Source organism: Nanorana parkeri, unplaced genomic scaffold (assembly GCF_000935625.1).
Source record: "Nanorana parkeri isolate BGI_ZX_2015 unplaced genomic scaffold, ASM93562v1 scaffold525, whole genome shotgun sequence".
Lineage (NCBI taxonomy): Eukaryota > Metazoa > Chordata > Amphibia > Anura > Dicroglossidae > Nanorana > Nanorana parkeri.
Window position 1 is genome coordinate 139,966 of NW_017306793.1, and position 18,168 is coordinate 158,133.

The 18,168-nt window shown below is 41.3% G+C and overlaps 1 protein-coding gene across 2 annotated transcripts in view; it reads left to right on the top strand.

Annotated features, from left to right (window-relative positions):
* ALDH3A2 (aldehyde dehydrogenase 3 family member A2) overlaps positions 1–18,168 on the top strand; it is a 35,153-nt gene extending 16,985 nt beyond the window's left edge. Inside the window, exons 6-12 of one of the 2 annotated variants that reach the window (XM_018561454.1) lie at positions 1,704–1,821; positions 3,157–3,298; positions 6,687–6,853; positions 13,053–13,152; positions 14,142–14,377; positions 15,794–15,908; positions 18,019–18,168. In XM_018561454.1, the coding sequence (XP_018416956.1) occupies positions 1,704–1,821; positions 3,157–3,298; positions 6,687–6,853; positions 13,053–13,152; positions 14,142–14,377; positions 15,794–15,859 (829 nt within the window). In that variant the 3' untranslated portion in view covers positions 15,860–15,908; positions 18,019–18,168. The remainder of the gene's footprint in view (positions 1–1,703; positions 1,822–3,156; positions 3,299–6,686; positions 6,854–13,052; positions 13,153–14,141; positions 14,378–15,793; positions 15,909–18,018) is intronic. The other variant, XM_018561455.1, reaches the window with a different exon arrangement.

The window sequence follows — 18,168 nt, forward strand, 5'->3', positions numbered from 1 at the left end:
TATGTAATAGGCAAATATGGCTGCCCCCTGACCTGGCTGTGCTGTGTGGTAGGACGATGTATATCTTAGAAATGGATGGACATGAATAGAAACTCTTTGGCAAGTAAAAAATCTCTCCTATATTTCCACTGCGTATATAGCTGTTTGCGTTGGGTCCAGGTTTAATCCCTTCATGACTGAGTCCTTTTTTTAAAAAATTTTGCACCCATTTTATATTCCACATTTTAGGCCTGAAAATTACTTAAAATTCCCAAACAGTATATATTTTCTGAAAGCTGAGACCCTATAGAATAAAATGGTGGCAGTTGCAAATTTTTATGTTGCACGACATTAGCGCAACTCCTTCATCAAACCCCAAAATTTAGTGAAAAATGCCCCAAAACACAATAAAATACCCATTTGTTTATTACAATATAAAAGATGAGGTTACAACGAGTAAATGGATACCCAACATGCCCATGTTAAAAATTGTGTGCGTCCGTGGAACGGCGCCAAAAAGTCCATAGATGACACTTTAAAAGCCCCCACAGGTCATCAGTTTAGAGATGCCCAAAAATACTTGCCGTAGAATTATTGCTCTCACTCCGGCGTGTGCGGCAATTCCCAACATGTGTAGCGCGTTCGTCGTTATCATACGTAGGCACACCCGATGTGTGTTTACGTGAAGACGCGCATGCTCACGGGGGACTTTAAAAACAAAACATTTTTAATTATTTTTACATTTAATTTTAAAAACAGATATATATTTTATTATTTTTTAACTTTGCCATCACATGGGGGGCTTGCAAGCCCCCCATGTGATAGCAGATGGTGGTGACAGGTACTCTTTTTTAAGGTAATGCTGGGGGTCCCAAAGACCCCCAGTGTCACTTTTACACTCTCCATAAGCTATTGAAGTGCAAATCGCACTTCAATCGCTTATAGCTGGGCTTCAGGAGCCAAGCACTGACAGCTATGGTACTGGAAGTGATGCAATCTGGTTCGTCCATCTCCTCCCCAGCTTCCTGCTGACACCAAAGAAGCCGGTCCCAGGCCCTTCGGAGGGGCAACGGAGCCCGGGAAACACGTGGGGAGAGGGGACGACACACCCGTTCACCGGCCGCCCGTAGAAGCGATCTGGCGGCAGCTGAGCCGCCAGAATCGCTTCTGCTGTAAAGCCGACAGTCAAGCTTTTTCCGCCGGGAGTCTGTTTAAACAGCCCCAATGCCAGCGACGTACACTGTACCTCGCTGGTCATGAAGGGGTTAAAATATGCATGGATACCTTTTTATTTACAAGTATATCAAGGTTACACAGTATATCAACATTGGACTAAACTGGAGCTGCCACAGGTTCAAATTGTAAAACGTTCTAGACTTGAACCGGGTAAAAGGTTTTATAACTGTGCTGAAAGCCAAATCTTGCAGTCATATCCAGGCAAGCTCATGCGTGGCCTAGATTTTACTTTTCTATATAGTAATGCCTATGCTGTAATAGTGACACCCAGTTGTTACATCATAAAATATGCAGTTGATATAAAGCTTCTGGTTTCAGATTGCATTTTCATAGTTAATCTGTCACAAAGATTCCGTTCCATCAGAAACTTCTCATGGAAGCTGGCACGCCCAAACTCACAAGTTGCATCATTGTATGTGGCTTGTGGGTCTCAATGACTTCTTTCATCTCTGCTTTCAGAGCTGACTTTAATATGGTTTTATTTGTAGACGTGTGACCTGGGGAAAGTTTGTCAACTGTGGTCAGACATGTATTGCTCCCGATTATGTCCTGTGTGAGAAGTCCATCCAAGGGAAACTACTGGAGAAAATCAAGGACACGATAAAAGTAAGTAAATGTGGTCCACATTGGTATCATCCGGGTGTTGTAAAAGAACAAGACAGATCTATCAAAGTAGCTGGAAATGTGACTAGAAAGCTTGTTGTTCGCATTTAGTGTGTGCTTTACACTTCGTTACTTGTTTTAAAAATGGAGCTGGAAATACTCCTGTGTCAAGAAACAGGAGTGAGATTCCATGCCCTAAAATCCGATCTCTTCACCAGCACTCAGTTTGATGATCACAAAACATATTCCTTATCTGTGTAAGCCCCAGGATTAAATAAAAAGGTCTATACACATCATGTCTTTCTCTCCATCACTTCTTAACACTACTCTACCCCCCTCCATTAATTTACATTCCGCAGGCAGACCCCTACCCCCTTTTAGAAACTTTCAGTCCTCCCCAAATGTTTAGCACACGCCCATTCCACAGCCAGGCAACAAACCTGGTTTCTGTTTTTATTGTATAAAGCATTTTATTTTTTTATATTTTTTTAGTTGGTTGAAGTATCTCTAAAAACAAAACCTGTATTACAACTTGAAAAGAATCTGCTTGTGTTAATCCACGAATTAAGACATTGGTATCTGTTAGCTGGTTTCCCCTTCTCTGACTCTCAGATCTATTTTTGCCACAGCAGCAGCTTGAAAGTAGGGAAGCTTTACAGAGGTAGGCCTTGCAGAGGTCCACCTGCTGGCTGCAGTTGATAATAATAAATATGCCTTAGCAGTATCTTTTATATTTACCTCATTAAAAATTAACAACTTTAAAGAAGAACTCCGTGTAGAAGAAAACTTTACCCTTGCAGTGGGGCTACCCCCGCACTGTAAAGGTTAAGTGCTCGTTTTCGTCTAGAGCCTAAATTTTTAAAGATGCTCACCCGAACCTATGTCCCACCTAGCTGCTAGACCGGTCCCTGCGGCCTCTTTTCCTCTCCAGCGATGGAATGTCCCTTTGCTTCCTCATGTCCAATACACTGTATTGGTCCTGATGACTCACACAGGTTCTTAGACTGCTGGAACGAAGAGGGAGAGAGACTGTTAGGACTGGTCTAGCTGTCAGTTGGGAACGTGGTTCGGGCGGGTATATATTTGTTTTAGGTCCTAGACAAAACCGAGCACTTTACCTTTGCAGTGCAGGGTAGCCCCACTGCAAGGGTTAAGGTTTCTTCTGCCCGTATTTCTTCTTGAAAATTGTAACAATGTAATTTATTTTATTAGTACTAAAGATAATAAAGTATATCAAACACTTAAAGTTCCCCTAGCTTTGACATTATGGATTAGCAATACAGGAATTTTATGGAGTTTTTAATCTTAATTTAGTATGGCCGTTTTATTTTTGTTTAGGAATATTATGGAGAAAACCCCAAAGAATCTCCGGACTATGAGAGGATCGTTAACAAGCGCCATTTCAAGCGTGTCCTTGCCTTGTTAGAAGGAGAGAAGGTTGCTATTGGAGGGCAACATGAAGAAGATACCTGCTTTATAGGTATATAATACCGTAATAAAACAACTTGGTACACATGGTAATATTGTATGATTGAAATTTGGACGTATGCATAACTGTTCTATGAACTCTGTGTGTATGGTTGCTTTCATCAAGGAGAGTTGGTTATATCAGGAGGTTTCAAAGAGAGTCAGGCACAACCAAGAAAAGTGAGTGAACCACTAGTATGAGGATTTTGGAGGGTGGAATTTCAGCTACATCTGTTATGATAAAGTGGGTATATGCTGGTACCATCTCATTGAGAGAGAAGGAAGAGAGGTATATGTCATTTCCATCATCAACCATTTCATAAGCATCATGCCTCTCATCCTTTTTAAACTCAGGAGTTAAATCTTAACCACTTCAAGACCAGGTGTTTAGACCCCCTTCCTGGCCAGGCCATTTTTCAGTATTCAGCGCTGCAGTACTTTGACTGACATTTATTCCGTCATGCAACGCTGTACTGAAATTAATTTTATACCATTTAGTGGGGACAGATAGAGCTTTATTTTGGTGGTATTTAATCACCACTGGGGTTTTTATTTTTTACTATAATTAGGAAAAATTAATGAATTTTGAGAAAAATTTACATTATGTTAGGAAACACTTATTATTACCCAGTTAGTCCTTGTGTGTGGTGTAAAGTAGCCACTGCTCCGAGCTCACTCCTGTGATGGACTACAATCACAATACAAATTAGTAAACTAAACATGAGATTGTAGTCCATCACTGGAGTGATGGAGCAGTGACCACTTTAATCAAAAACTATGTAACCCCTAAACAAAGAAATCCCTTTCATGGAGCTGTCTAGTAACCAGGTAACACAGTTGATAAATTATGGTGTATATAAGGCAATATTTAATAGATAGAAAAAGTACACAAAACATTAAATCACCTACTACAAGACATCTAAAATCATTTAAAACGAAAGGACGACCTCCCCTGGATAACCCAATTAGAAATAATGTGGGTGATGCTCCGTGAACCACCTAAGTGGCAGATAGTCACTGATGCAAGCCCAAGTGCTGTGTTTCAAAAGTAGATACAAATGTATCGGAGATTACTCACTCTGTGTGTGGCTCAGATGAGGAGCAGTCCTTGTGTGGTTCCGTATTGAAAGTGGATAAACTGTTTCAATGAAACATGTCTTTATGTTGATTTGTAACTCCACAAGATCATCACGTTGGATCCAAAGGCTCATTGAGAGTCTCTCCCCCAGCTCATTTGTACTGACACTGACCCGCGGGATTCAAACAATTCCCGATCCGTGGAGGAATCGGGGAGTTTCCCCAGCAAGTTCGGCCACACAGCGAGATGGAACAGGGCAGAATCCCAGAGATGATGTGTCCGAGACACACTGGACCGGAAGACTGTATGGGTTCAGGCAGCATGAGCCAACAGGCTTTTCTCGGTCTCGGCTTAAAAATCACACGGATCTTGCTGCTGCTGTGATACGGCAGTGTCCAAACAGACTTGGCTTAGTCCTGTCAAGCAGCAGAACATCTTCATTCACCCGACAGCGTATGCATAGTAGATCTCGGGTGTCCAGGGAGGTCTGAAAACACGCTACCCCTAACACGTTTCCCCCCAAACAGATGGGGCTTCCTCAGAGGGGCGTGTAGTCAGTATCCTGTGTAGGTGTGCTATATAGCTCCCTAATGAAAGCTTAATGAGATTCAGATTTGACACAGTAGTTTGTGAGCCATTCTTTGATTGAAGCCGGCTCGTATCTCAGAAAATTGTTATAAAAGGCGCCTGTGAAGCCATAAACATACTCCCCAGGTCTATCGTCATTACTTACAAGTATCTAAAAAAACCTGACACATAAAATGATACTGATTCCCACAATGTTCGCCAGTGTACACCTCAAAAAGATCAGCACAATGGCTACTTTACAACACATACAGCAACCATGGGGAACAAAAGTAGCCACCCTCCAGAACGAAGGACAGCGTCGACACCAATTCAGAGATGATTTGAGGATGTACAGCTGAGTGATACGTAAATAAGATACATTTTTGTTAATAGTTAGGGCACTTCAATGTATTTTTAAGATTTAACTCGTTTAGTGTCACTTTAGGTGCTCATTAGGCAACAAACTAAACCCCTTTCAATTTCTAGCAATTATATTTTGTCCTCTACTTGGCAGAGAAGGTGGTGCATACAGTAAAATGGTATATGACTTTAGGTCTTGGTCAATACTAGACCTCCATGGAGTAAGAATATTTGTATTTCTGTCACAGAGCTAGGCAACCTCTAGCCATTAACCAAGTAGCTGGTCAGCCCTGATCACTGTGATTCAAGGAATGAATGTGCACATTCTGTACTGGTGGATGTGTACACAGAAGTTATATGCCAAATATCAGACACTTAGTACTTCAAAGTGTCCAGTCCACTAGATCCTTAGAACTAGGGGTGTACAGATACCAAGTCCCGTACTTTGTACAAGTACAGATACTTTTTCAGCTCCATTTGAAAGACTAGAAAAACTCAAAAGTTAGGAGGCGGCTGTCATTTTTTAAGGAGCATTGGCTTGGTTAGTCTACCAGATAACGGTCTTACTGCTGCTTATGGCACATGGGGGGGCTATGGTGAAACTTTTATTTACATAATGTTTGTGAAGAAAGTAATTTTATTGCTGGACAAGGATCAATGGGAGAATATACAATTTGCATGTTAACCATAAACAAAAAAAGTGCTCATTTCCTTTTTGTCTGTGGATTATAGCATTGCTGGATTTTTATTGTATGTATCTTTTTTTTATAAGTTCCAAAAAATGCCTGTTGAACCTGCCAGTACTTGGTCCTTTTTACTACTTCCTGTGTCAGGGTGACAACACTACCTACAGGCTCCTATTCCTGTGTTTTGCCATGTCATCCTCCATGTACACTCTCCCAGGCTGTATAATCCTGATGCCAGCCTTCGACAGACATCACAAGCATATACGCCTCCCACTGTATCTGAAAGTATTTGATAGTGGCTCCTTTTTTCTGGAGTCTTGAACTCAACACTTCAGAGAATGTGAGTGCATCATGTTGTCTGTGGGATCAGCACTAGCCATAGGCTGCGATTTAGACCCCTCCCATCGCCCTGACGCATGGCATGCAGAGAGAATTGTGGTTAAATGATCGCTGTAAAAAAAGAAATAAGTTATTTATTGGTTTTGATGTAAAAAAAAAAAAAGGTACATATGTTTACTGTTGGATTATGATATAATTGTGCAAACTGCTGTGACTTCATATATACTTTGACATCTACTTCACTTTTAACCTTGAATGAACTGGAAGGAACAAATATAACCACGTACATCCATGTTTTGGATCCATTCCTGTATATTTTCAAGTTTATGCAGAAATATAGATTGACATGTAATGTCTTTATTTTATTACAGCACCAACTGTCCTGACTGATGTTAAAGGCGACGCTAAGGTCATGCAGGAAGAAATTTTTGGCCCACTCCTTCCAATTATAACTGTTCAAAATGTAGACGATGCCATTCAGTTCATAAACCAGAAAGAAAAGCCTCTTGCACTGTATGCATTTGCAAATGACAAAAAGGTAAGAGTCCTCTAAGTTAAAGGAAAAACTGCTCTTCTTGTAGAAAATGATTAAATATATTTAATTGCAGAAGGCTGCCTTTCTGTACACAGTTGCTTAGGTTGTTTTAGACCAACTGTGCCTAAAACTGGGCATGTGTATACCTTGCATGGTTTTAAAGTCAACAGTTGCTGGATATGAGTTAGATGATGTGGCTCATTGACGTGTGTGTGTGTGTGTGTGTGTATATAGTCTTCTTGTGTCCATTCCTTTACCAAATTACTAGATCTTGTGCAGGCAATAAGTGCCAGTGGTCTGTATGCAACCAATTTCACTGTATCTGTAGTTGGCCTGATTCGCTACAGATCAGTCTGCCCAAGCCCGAGTCGGGTCAGGTGCCTTATCTGTGTATATGTGGGAACCATACGTTTTTATAAAGGTTTTTCTTCCATTCTTACAAAAACTTAAGTCTGCCACTGAAAGCCATGCTGAAATCCTTGATTGAAGTAAACTGTTACCACATACAGAAATGGTGATTACCAGAGGGATAAATAATTCAATGTCGTTTCTAGCTTTTTACATGGTGCATTTTGAGTTATGTCATAGTAATAAAAAAATCTAATTATATTTCTGCTTATGAGGAGGATAATATTATATCATGTGTTTCCATTATAGGGGAAATTAGTGCTGCTTTTAAAAATGGTTCTTTCTTAAGCCTTTTTGCTAAAATAATTTTATGTATTGTCTCTTGTGAAAATTAAAAAAAATGTTGCAGACCATAAAGTAGTTGATTTTTCGTTTTAAAGTGTTTGTCAAAACTTGTTTTCTTGATCGTACAGGGCACAGGGTGAATCAAGGCGACTGGTTTATAGCGATATCAGGTGACTGGACACTGGCCAGAGCTGTAGAAGCCTATATAACCCCTCCCACCACAGCAGATCCCAAGTTTTTTGATAGTCTCCTTAGATGATGGATCTGTTTTTTCGTTCTCTGAGAAAACATAATTAAATCTTGCCTTATGATGTCTTCAATCAAAATTCTTAGCTGCGTATGGCCATATTGACGATGGTTTAATTTTTCCATGTCTGTGTCCTGTTCTCTAACCTCTCCTAGTTGCCAGGGTCCCTTGCTTGCTGGCCTCCCTGGTGCGTCTATTGGCCCCTCTTTCCCCCCACCCTCCTCAGGCACGGTGCAGTGGCCTTCCCTGGAGGATGGAGCTCTTGGTGTCCCCCTGGATTCTCCCCCATCTAGAAGGGGGTCGGATCCTTCTCTGCAGTAGGCTCTGCCGGAGATCTTGCCAGAGTCCTTTTTTCTTCTGCAGGGACTCGCGCATGCGCAGTGGGGACTCTGATGGCCATCTTGTAGCAGGGCAGGGTTGCAGATGAGTGAGGAGGGACAGGGAAGAGGGAAATTTTGGGCGGTGCAGGCTGCTGTGGAGAGAGACCCTGCTCTTGGCTTATGGTCGCTTGGAGGAACAAAGCTTTTTTTTACTTCAAGCTACTGTGGAGAGGTGGCTGAGGCACTGGTTAGAGAACCACTTACTGTGAGTACCCTTGGGGCTGCTCACTATGTTGGTATTGAGACATAAGAGGACAGGGTGAAAGGGGAACTGGTACAGCAACCGTTAGTGGTCGTGTTGGGTTACTGAAGGTTCCCCCAAAGACATGTCTGTGCACCTTTTAATCCCTTACCCTCTATTGCATCTACTTCATAGTCGGCTGGACCTCATTCCTCCTCTTTAAGTAAAGGATGATTATGAAGCTTCTATGTCAGTTTTCATGGGTCAGGTTTCTGCCATGATTGAGGTGTCAGGCCGCAGAGGACGTAAACTAAGTCCCCCTTATCCTGCCCATTCTGACTCTCTCTTTTCTGAGCAGGATGAGGATGGTGAGGAGCTGGAGGGAAGTTCTATTTCCTATTCTGCAATGCTGTCCCAAAATCTTGTAACACCATATCGGTCTTCACCCCTTCGTGACAGGAGACGTACACTGTACGTCCCGCCACAAAGGGACCAAATGACTTGTCACGTACACTGTACGTGATGAGTTATTTGCTGCACTAGAAGGCTGGTAACCGCTGAGAATCAGCGGTTATCATTCATTAATGGATGCCTTAAGTTTAGAGGCATCCATTAATGAAAGGGTTAACTTTTTTTCAGACACCTGATACCTGAAGATCGGGTGTCTGAGAGTCACAGCAGCGCCGGCAAACATGCTGGCTTTTGCCGGCATTCTGACAGCTCGTATAGATCGAGAGATATCTCTCTCAAGCTATACTGGCTTTTTTTTTTTCTTTCAGGAATAGATACATAATGTATCTATTCCTGAAAGAAGAATGTTTCAGTTTGCTGATCGTTGTTGTAACAATCAGAAAACTAGTGACAGCTGAATCCTGAACTGCTGCAGGATCAGTGTCACTAACTTATTATCGGCTGTTCTGAAGTTTGAAGCAGCCTGATAATAACCAAAAATGTATTAATTTATCAAGCAGTAATAGTGAGATTAATTCACAATGACTGTTTTGATATAATTAAATAAATAAAATAACATTTTTAAGTTTTAAAAATAAAAAGTGAAAAGTGTAAAAACAAAACTAAGTGTAAAAAAAAAAGATTAAGGGACAAATAAATGAATGTATTTATTGAATTTTTTTTTTATAGCTGTGCTGGTTTTGTAAAAAAAATACTACAAATCAAAACTGGGAAAAAATTGTTTTTTTAAGGTTTTTTCCTCCTTTTTTTTATATTTTATTTGTCCTAAGTGAGGCGTTAGACACACATATATGTGATATAAATATGTAGCCCTATCTGTCCTCTAAAAAACAATATATAATATGTGTGGGTGCACTTTGTAAGAAAGTATATTACTGACGTGGAAGAATCACACAGCAAAAATGTCAAAAGTGTGTCAGTCATTTACGAACAGAAACGAAAAACAAGCTGTCATGAAGGGGTTAATCGATGAGGTGAGGGAATGCTTGTGACTGCCAAGGTCACAAGTATGGGTTCCTAAATAAATAAAGGTCTCAAAGACTTTTCCAGTATAATCTCTGGTAGACATGCTGATTTTCCAACATTCATAAAAATCGTTTTACCTCAGCAGAATAGTTTGTCAAAAAATGTATTGTTCCAGAGGTAGATCCAGCTATTTCCTGCCTTAATAGATCTCTTACAATACTGGTGGAAGATGTTCGTACATTTTAAGGATGTGGTGGTCGAACGCCTGGAAGGCCAATTCAAAGCCTCATTCTCCCTTGTAGAGCCTACTCTCCAGCCTGTGGTTGCTGCAATAGAAGTGTATCAGACTCTAGTGGTATGGGCTAGGCTCATAGTATGGGACCCTGGGTCAGTGCCTTCAGATCAGGAAGTATTGAGGAAGCTAGAATTGCTTCTGGAGGCTTTGCTTTATTGCTTGGATGCTCTTGTTTATACATTGCATCAATCATCCAAACAAGGCCTGCTGTCAGTCCAGATGTGTAGACTTTTGTGGCTCAAGTACTGGTATGTTGAACATGCATCATATTCTAGATCTAAAGAGCTTAAACAAATTCCTGAATGTTTGCACGTTTTGGATGGAATCTGTCCGTTCTGTTATTGCTTCCCTGCAGAAGGGTGATTTTCTGGCATCAGTAGACATGAAAGATGTCTTATTTGCCTTTTACCAGTATTTCCTCCTCATCAGCACTTTGTGCATTTTGCTATAGGGTAAGAACACTTTCAGTGTGTTGCCCTTCCTTTTGGCCTGTCTACAGCTCTTTGGGTGTTCACAAAAGTGTTGGCACTTATACTAGCCCGTCTGCATTCTCAGGGAATACATGTAGTGGGTTATCTGGAAGATCTCCTTCTGAAGGCTTAATCCGAGTTGATTTTGAGAATAGACCTTCGCTGGACACTTTATGCGTTTTACAGTTCTTTGGTTGGATAATAAACCATCAGAAATCAGCCTTGATTCCAACCCATCACTTGGAGTATCTAGGGCTCATGTTAGACCCAGTCAGAGCCAGGGTATTTCTTACCCCAAACAAGCTTTGGTCTTTACAGGGTCTGGTTCACTCCCTTTTGGGTGCAAACATGCCAATCAGTTAGGCTTTGCATGAGGGTCCTGGGCATGATGGTTTTCTTCTTCGAGGCAGTTCCATTTGTCCAGGCTCACTGAAAGCCGCCATAACTGAGCATTTTGACATTGTGAGACTAACGGTCTCTATCACTGGAACGCCCTATGCACCAAATTCAAGACTTTTGCTGAGGTAGTGGCTATCTAGTCCAGCTCTTGAAGTAGGAAGATCAATTCGTCCAATTCATTGGAAAATCCTGATTTTATGGATGGCAGTCTTTCCGGCTGGGGAGGTGTCATTGGTCACCTGTCAGTTCAAGGGACATGGAGCCCACAGGAATCAGCCTTTTGTCCGTTAGTCCATTCTGCTGGAACTGAGGGGAATTCACCCCATTCTGCTGGAACTGAGAGGGGGTGGGGGGGAAACAAGGAGCTATACAGCCCAAAAGGGAGCGGAAAGTATTATGTTCATGTACTGGTTCTGTCAGCTGTATATGTTTCCACGGGGAACATTACCAGAGCCAGGGATCCAAGAGCTTTTTCAATGGATGCCCTGGTAGCATCATGGGATTAGTTCAATCTAATCTACACCTTTCCTCCATTTGAAGATTCTGCCTCACCTACACAGGATAGCTGTGAAGGGTATTCCTGTGATCCTGGTGGCTCCCAGTTGGCCCAGGAGAGTGTGGTGCACGGACATCCTTCATCTGTCTTCAAATTCTCCATGGAGATTACCGAATCGGCTGGATCTTTTCTCTCCCGGGGCCCAGTAATGTTGAAGCCATGCCTATGTTACAGGCCCATAAAGCCACATTACCGTACATAGAAGGTGTAGTTTGCTTGGTGCAAAAAGATTGCAGCTCTGTCCTGTTAGGTAATGCTTAGACATAAGAATTCCTTCCTACCAAAGGTGGTATCCTTTCATCATTTCCTTTCATCTTAATCCGGACATTGTTTTTTGCCTTCATTTTTTGCTGACCCAGAAGATCCTAGGGAAGCAACACTACTTTGTTTGGATGTCGTACAGGTGTTACGGCGCTGTCTTAACACCACTTCTTCTTTCAGGCAATCGGATCCTTCTGGAAGAATAAAACAGAGGGTCTAACAGGGGGTTATCCTGCTTCTCAATCCACTATATCTCTTTGGGTTAGGCAGGTCATTCTTCAGGCCTACTCTAGTAAGGACATGACTCTGCCCTTCCTAGTAAGGGCTCACTCTACTAGGTCTGTGAGTGCTTCTTGGACTTTTTGTCGTCTGGCATTTGCCTTGCAGCTACCTGGTCCCCAGTTCATACTTTCACTAGGTGTTATAAGGGGGATGTACAGGCATCAGTTGATGCTAATTTTGGCCAATTAGGTTGATCCTGTACCGTACAGTTTGGTGGTTGAGGTTGGCCCCCACCCCTCTGTTTATTGCTTTTTGGATGTCCCAGTCATCTTGATTTGCCGTGTCCTGTACTGTAGTATCAACAACATAGGATTAATTTACCTGTAAAGTCCTTTTCTTGGCATACAGTAAAGGACACAGGACCCTCCCCTCTGTATCCTCTATTGCTTGAAAAATAACTGAGGATCTGCTGCGGTGGGAGGTGTTTATGTAGGGTCCTACAGCTCTGGCCAGTGTCCAGTCGCCTGACACCGCTATATACCAGTCATCTTGATTCGCCCTTTGTGCTGTACTGTATTGCAAGAAAATTATTTTACAGGTCAGTCAATCATATGGGGTGTTTTTTTTTTTTTTTTTTTTTTTTACATTTTGGATAGAGTAGGGAAATATTAAACCCATGCTAAGTTTTTATTGCTCGTGTGTCTCCTATAGATAGACAGATTTACTCTCTATTTGGCCTGGTAACCATTGTCACAGAGATAGGAAGTCCCAAAGTTTACACGGGTCACTAAGCCAAATGGTGATAGTAAATCTTCCATTGGGGGAACACTTGTTCCAGTGACAACTGTGTAAGAGGGGAATTCCCTGCAATTTGTTGAGATTTCCTTTTTCCTTCCCTGGTAAAGGAATTTAAAGGAAATCTCCCCAAAGGGGCAGAGACCGTAAAAAAAAAAAAAAAAATAGACAAATGGGTTTTAACCCTTCCCTACTCTACTCCAAAACTTTTAAAAAATGGTTTGCCTCTACATATGCTTTAACAAATTAATATCTTGATATTTCAGATCATTAAAAAGATTATCTCTCAGACATCAAGTGGTGGAGTAACTGGCAATGATGTCATTATGCATTTTACAGTTACTGAGTTGCCTTTCGGAGGTGTTGGTAAGTAGTTGCTATAATTTGTATTGCTAATATATTGGATTAAAGCTGATAGTAAAGTCTTAGACTGTATGCACAGCAGCTTGCAAAAGTATAATTTAGTGCTGCAACCAACTAATTGATTAATGAGAATAGTTGTCATCTATTCTCATTATCGATTTTAGTTTGTTGGATCCCCTAGTTCTCTCCTCCACTCTGGGAGAAGGGCACACTGAGCAGTGAGTGGGTGCAATAGCCAGCCTGCTGTTGGCTATTGCAATTTTAAATGGCCAACAGCAGACTGTCTGATGAACCTGCCCACTATCTGCAGAATCTTGCCACTGGCAGCTGTCATTCCCTGGCTTAAGCTATTCCAGCACCACCTGCTTACAATACAATTATTAACAAAAAAATAAAAGGTGGGGGAAAAAAATAATTTTCAGTTTCGGCCTGACAAATTCTGCTGCGGGAGGTGCTTTGCGGTGCCATTCATTTCAATGGCACCCCAAAGGCGCCTCCTACCCACAGTGTGATTGCCTGCACTGGAACGCACGGTGCCACAATGCCGTGCGTTCCAGTGCAGTGCGATTGCAAAAAATTGTATTTACAATTCCCAGGCCATGGTCAATCTGCCAGTGAAACCCTGTCCCCCCAAGTAGTGTGCCCACCTAGAGGCCAAAAACCGGATTGGGCTTGTACCTTTAAAATGGCGGCGACACCTCTATGGATCCCTGAGAGGTGGATTTGTGACATTGCTGTGACTTTTCGGCATTAGGCCGAATCAGCTGCCTCTGTAAATGTGGCACCATTTTTTTTTTCTTCCTCTTTACTTGCCATCTTAGGGGTTGCTACTGTGCCTGTATCCTCCCTCATTGGTACTGTACTGCGTATGTGCCGGCCATTTTCCTCTCCTACCAACGTGCATTTTGGGCTGTCCACATGCTGCTGCAGCAACTCTGCACAGATATGAAAAACTGCACCAATGTTATTATATGTTCCCTTTTATGTTTTAGGACATAGTGGCATGGGTGCCTATCATGGCAAGCACACATTTGAAACCTTTTCCCATAAGCGAGCATGCCTTATCAAGTCTCTAGGTATGGAAGGTGCAAACAAGATCCGGTATCCTCCTTATACTCAGAAGAAATTGGATTGGGCCAAATTTATTCTAGCAACCAAGTTCAGCAAGAAAAAACTGGGCCTTATTCTCCTCCCACTGGTGGCTGTGATAGTAGCTGTCATTTTAAAGGTAAGATTTAGACTTCTATGGTAAAGGGGTAACAGCACTTTTATAATATACGTCATATTTACACATTGTCTTTGCAGTTTCTCTTGTTTGTAGCCTAGCTGTTCTTACAGTTGATATTTCTAAGCTTCCATCCACATGGCCTGCAGTCTGCCAGCACTATCTTTTAAAGAGTATGTAAACCCTGAGAACTTCCTTATTTGTTCCTTTTTTGGTCTGTGAATTATAATTTTGTTTTTTTTAAATATCTGTAAGTAAGTTTTAAAAAAAAATGCCTATTGATCATGCCGACAATCTTGTCAGCAAATCAACTTCCTGTGCTCACTTCCTGCTCAATGTGTGTGCTGCATTCTTATCACTTACCATTTGACTGTTGGCACAACATCCCCCGGGTATATTTATGATCCAATGCCTCTTGCAGTCATACACTAGATTTTACACTAACTTTGTATTTAGCTGGTGATCATTATTTATTTCCATTGTTGATACCACATTAGAATTTGAATTGAATTAATGGAACATGCATGTATGACATATATTTTGAGATGTATTTGGTGTCTATGTCTTTTGGTGTGGTACATTTCACTTCTGCTTGCTTTCCTTTGTCTCCTTGATCAAGCCTATCCTAGGGTAAAAAAGGAGATCCCAGGAGGGACTTCGAGCTGCAGAATAATAGTTTTATTAAAAGTTGAAATCATTGGTGTGTGGCCGGTCTTTCGTTGCGGATCTGTACAAGGGAGTGTGGATGAGAGCTGTCTAATCCATGCACCCGAGTGTCCTGACATCAGAGCCACTGGAGAGGCTTACAAGCAAAGATCCCTCTGATCTAGTCATACATGTGGTTGAATTTTTAAATAGCTAGGAGTCATATTTCCTCCTGGAAAGGTTTGAGCTATTTGTAGTAGGGCAGGTACAACATGGCTTTCATTGTCTTACACTGATTTCAGGGTGGGGGGAACACTAACAATAAATGGTGAGTGCTTGGTTTAGGAGATCCGTTAATAGATACAAAACAGCAGTCCTCCAAGCTTCAGAAGATGAAACCAAGTTTTCCATAGGTTATATTTACAGAAATGGCTCTGCATCTAGAAACTGTAAGTATGGTGTTCTTTAGACTGTAGTTCTAGAACTAATTGCAGTGAGTTTTTGAATGCCTCTCATCCACGAGTCAATGGTGGTCTGCTCAGAAACTATTGCACAAGCACAATCGCAGAAGCACAATCGCAGTATCTAAAATCGGCTTCAATCCAAAAGAAATGCACACCAGGGGAATGACCGTAACAGGCCTGCCACCCGGATATGTCCAGCTTTGGCTATTATCAGGGTTGATTTTGTCTTTTAATAAGTCTTATCATTTGCATTTTAATGCACAAATGTATATATTTTTTACATTTCTGTTGCCATTTTGGGTTTTCTCAGAAATATCAAGGGGAGCTGGCAAGCACTGGAATACAGCTTGTGCTGGCATTTCGGAGGCTGTTTTAAACAAGATTGGTAGCAGATATCAGAGAGCGGCATCCACTGATACACCAAGGTATGCAGTCCCCAATAAGTGGGAGCATGCCTAGAATTTATGCGGTTTCTGTGCTACAGGTTCTGTGCCCTGAAACTCCCCCTCTGTAACTTTAGTGACTTTAGTAACTTTTAGTTCCTTCTGCATCAGAAGACAGCGTTAGTCTTTGAATTAGCATAGAGCGCATGTAATATATTAAGTACCTCCCTCTGTCTAATTTATTTTTTAGAAAAGTTAAGTGATAAGGATGTTGTGTTCCCTGGGTCATGAACGGAAAAATCAATTAGTATGCATCTTGGTAACTTCCTGCCACTGAAGTTGCTTTGCTGCATGCATCTATCTGAGAATTCCAGTTCTCGGTCACTATATACAGTTATTCTCGCCAAGAACAAGCAGATCATGTGTAGAATGCCAGCAGCAATTCTCAGTAGCTGTAGCGTTACTTCTTCTTTAGTATGTGAGATTCTTGACCATACTATCTGATTTAGGGATGCACTGATATATCGTATGCGTGGTATGTTACTATATCCTCAATTATGAATGAATGGGAGTGATCTACATCACCTCCTGTTCATTCATGATTGTGGTTGTAGTAAGCACACAATGTCTTCATGTTTATGAATGAACAGGAACACTCAGAATCAGGGCCGGCCTTAGGCCTTTAGGCGCCCTGTGTGAGAAAGCTTTACAGCGCCCCTCATTGGCCACACCCCCGTAACCACACCCCCCCCTTAACCACACCCATTTTCCCCAATATCCGCACCATTTAAAGACTCCTATTTTGTTAAGCCGCAAAGAAACATATTAAAAAGTATGATAAAAATAAAACTTTTATTCAAAGGTATTAAACTTGTAGGCACAATATAAGTATTCTTATCAAATAAAACAACAGAAGGTAAACAATAAATGTCAAACTACAATAGAGTCTATAAAAATAAAGTGTCAGGATGTCATGCAGAATTTTCTCTGCTGTAAAGTAAAGGTGTGCTGAAACTCTACTCTTGCTCAGAGCTCCGTGCAACAACACTTCTAAATGTGTGTGGCATAGCTTGACCCCACATTGGTTTCTCCTTGCAACCCTACAGTGACATAGATGTCAGTGATACTGCAACAGCCAGAGGGGGGGATACACAAGGTTATTCATAAAAAGGTGAAGAGCTTGGAGAAGGCAGGAGAAGTAAACAGTCTAGGACAAGCTGAACTGGAAAGTGAGCTGAATTGGAGAATTTTCCCAGTTCAGCTATGTTGTCCTAGACTGTTCACTTCTCCTGCCTTCTCCAAGCTCTTCACCCTTTTATTAATAACCCTGACAGAATTCAACACACCAAAAGTATTGGATAATATAGACGCGGATTTTGCATGTGTACACTATTTTGCTTTTTGCACCATATTATACTTGGATGAATTTTCTGGGAATATTGCTGTAGTTTAATAGTTGTCACTAGACAAAAATGTGTTTCCGTGTCCGCTACTAGGAATTTAGGATGTTTATCGTGCAAATGGATATGCGATCTCCAACCTGCTATGTAAGATCTGCATGATATGTACGATTACTGTGATACCTATTAAATCACTGTTGTCATCTATGATTGACCTCTCTCTTAATAAAAAATGATTGTTCAAAAAAAAAAAAGAAAAATTGTTTCCGACTAAATGAATGAAAAGAAAAAAACCTTTTCATTCGTCTGATGAAGTGAATCATTATGCTGCTTCGGATTCTGATGCAACGAACCTCAGAATCCGGAAGCGCACATTTAAAAAAAAAAACCCGGCGTGCGGCGGCCATATTGGCCACTGGTGACTTCTGCGCGCTGCCATCTTGGAGGCAGGAGCATGACATCACCTGACGTCGTGTAACGTCATACGCATGTAGGGGCCTTGGACGTAGCAAGATGGCAGTGCCCATACAAAATGAATTACTATATGCCCAATACATTTTTCGTATATTCGGGTATATAATTCATTATTTCAGATTCGGACAAACTGCCAAATCAACAGTATTTTGTTATTCAGCAAGTTCGCCTGAATTTGAATGCACATGTCTAGTTGTCATGGCAACAGTGAAGTCATGGAAAGTTTAGAATCGATCAAGTTCATTTACAGTATTTAAACAAAGTGCTTTATTTTGCAGGTTCTCTAAAAGAGGAACCTGGATATGAATTTCCAAGACCTATATTCCTGCTTCTTTCCAGTTAATCTATGCAATTTACTGAAATATTTGGGTTCTTTTACATGAATATTGTTTCCTGCAGTACAAACCTCCTTGCCTTCCTATACTCTG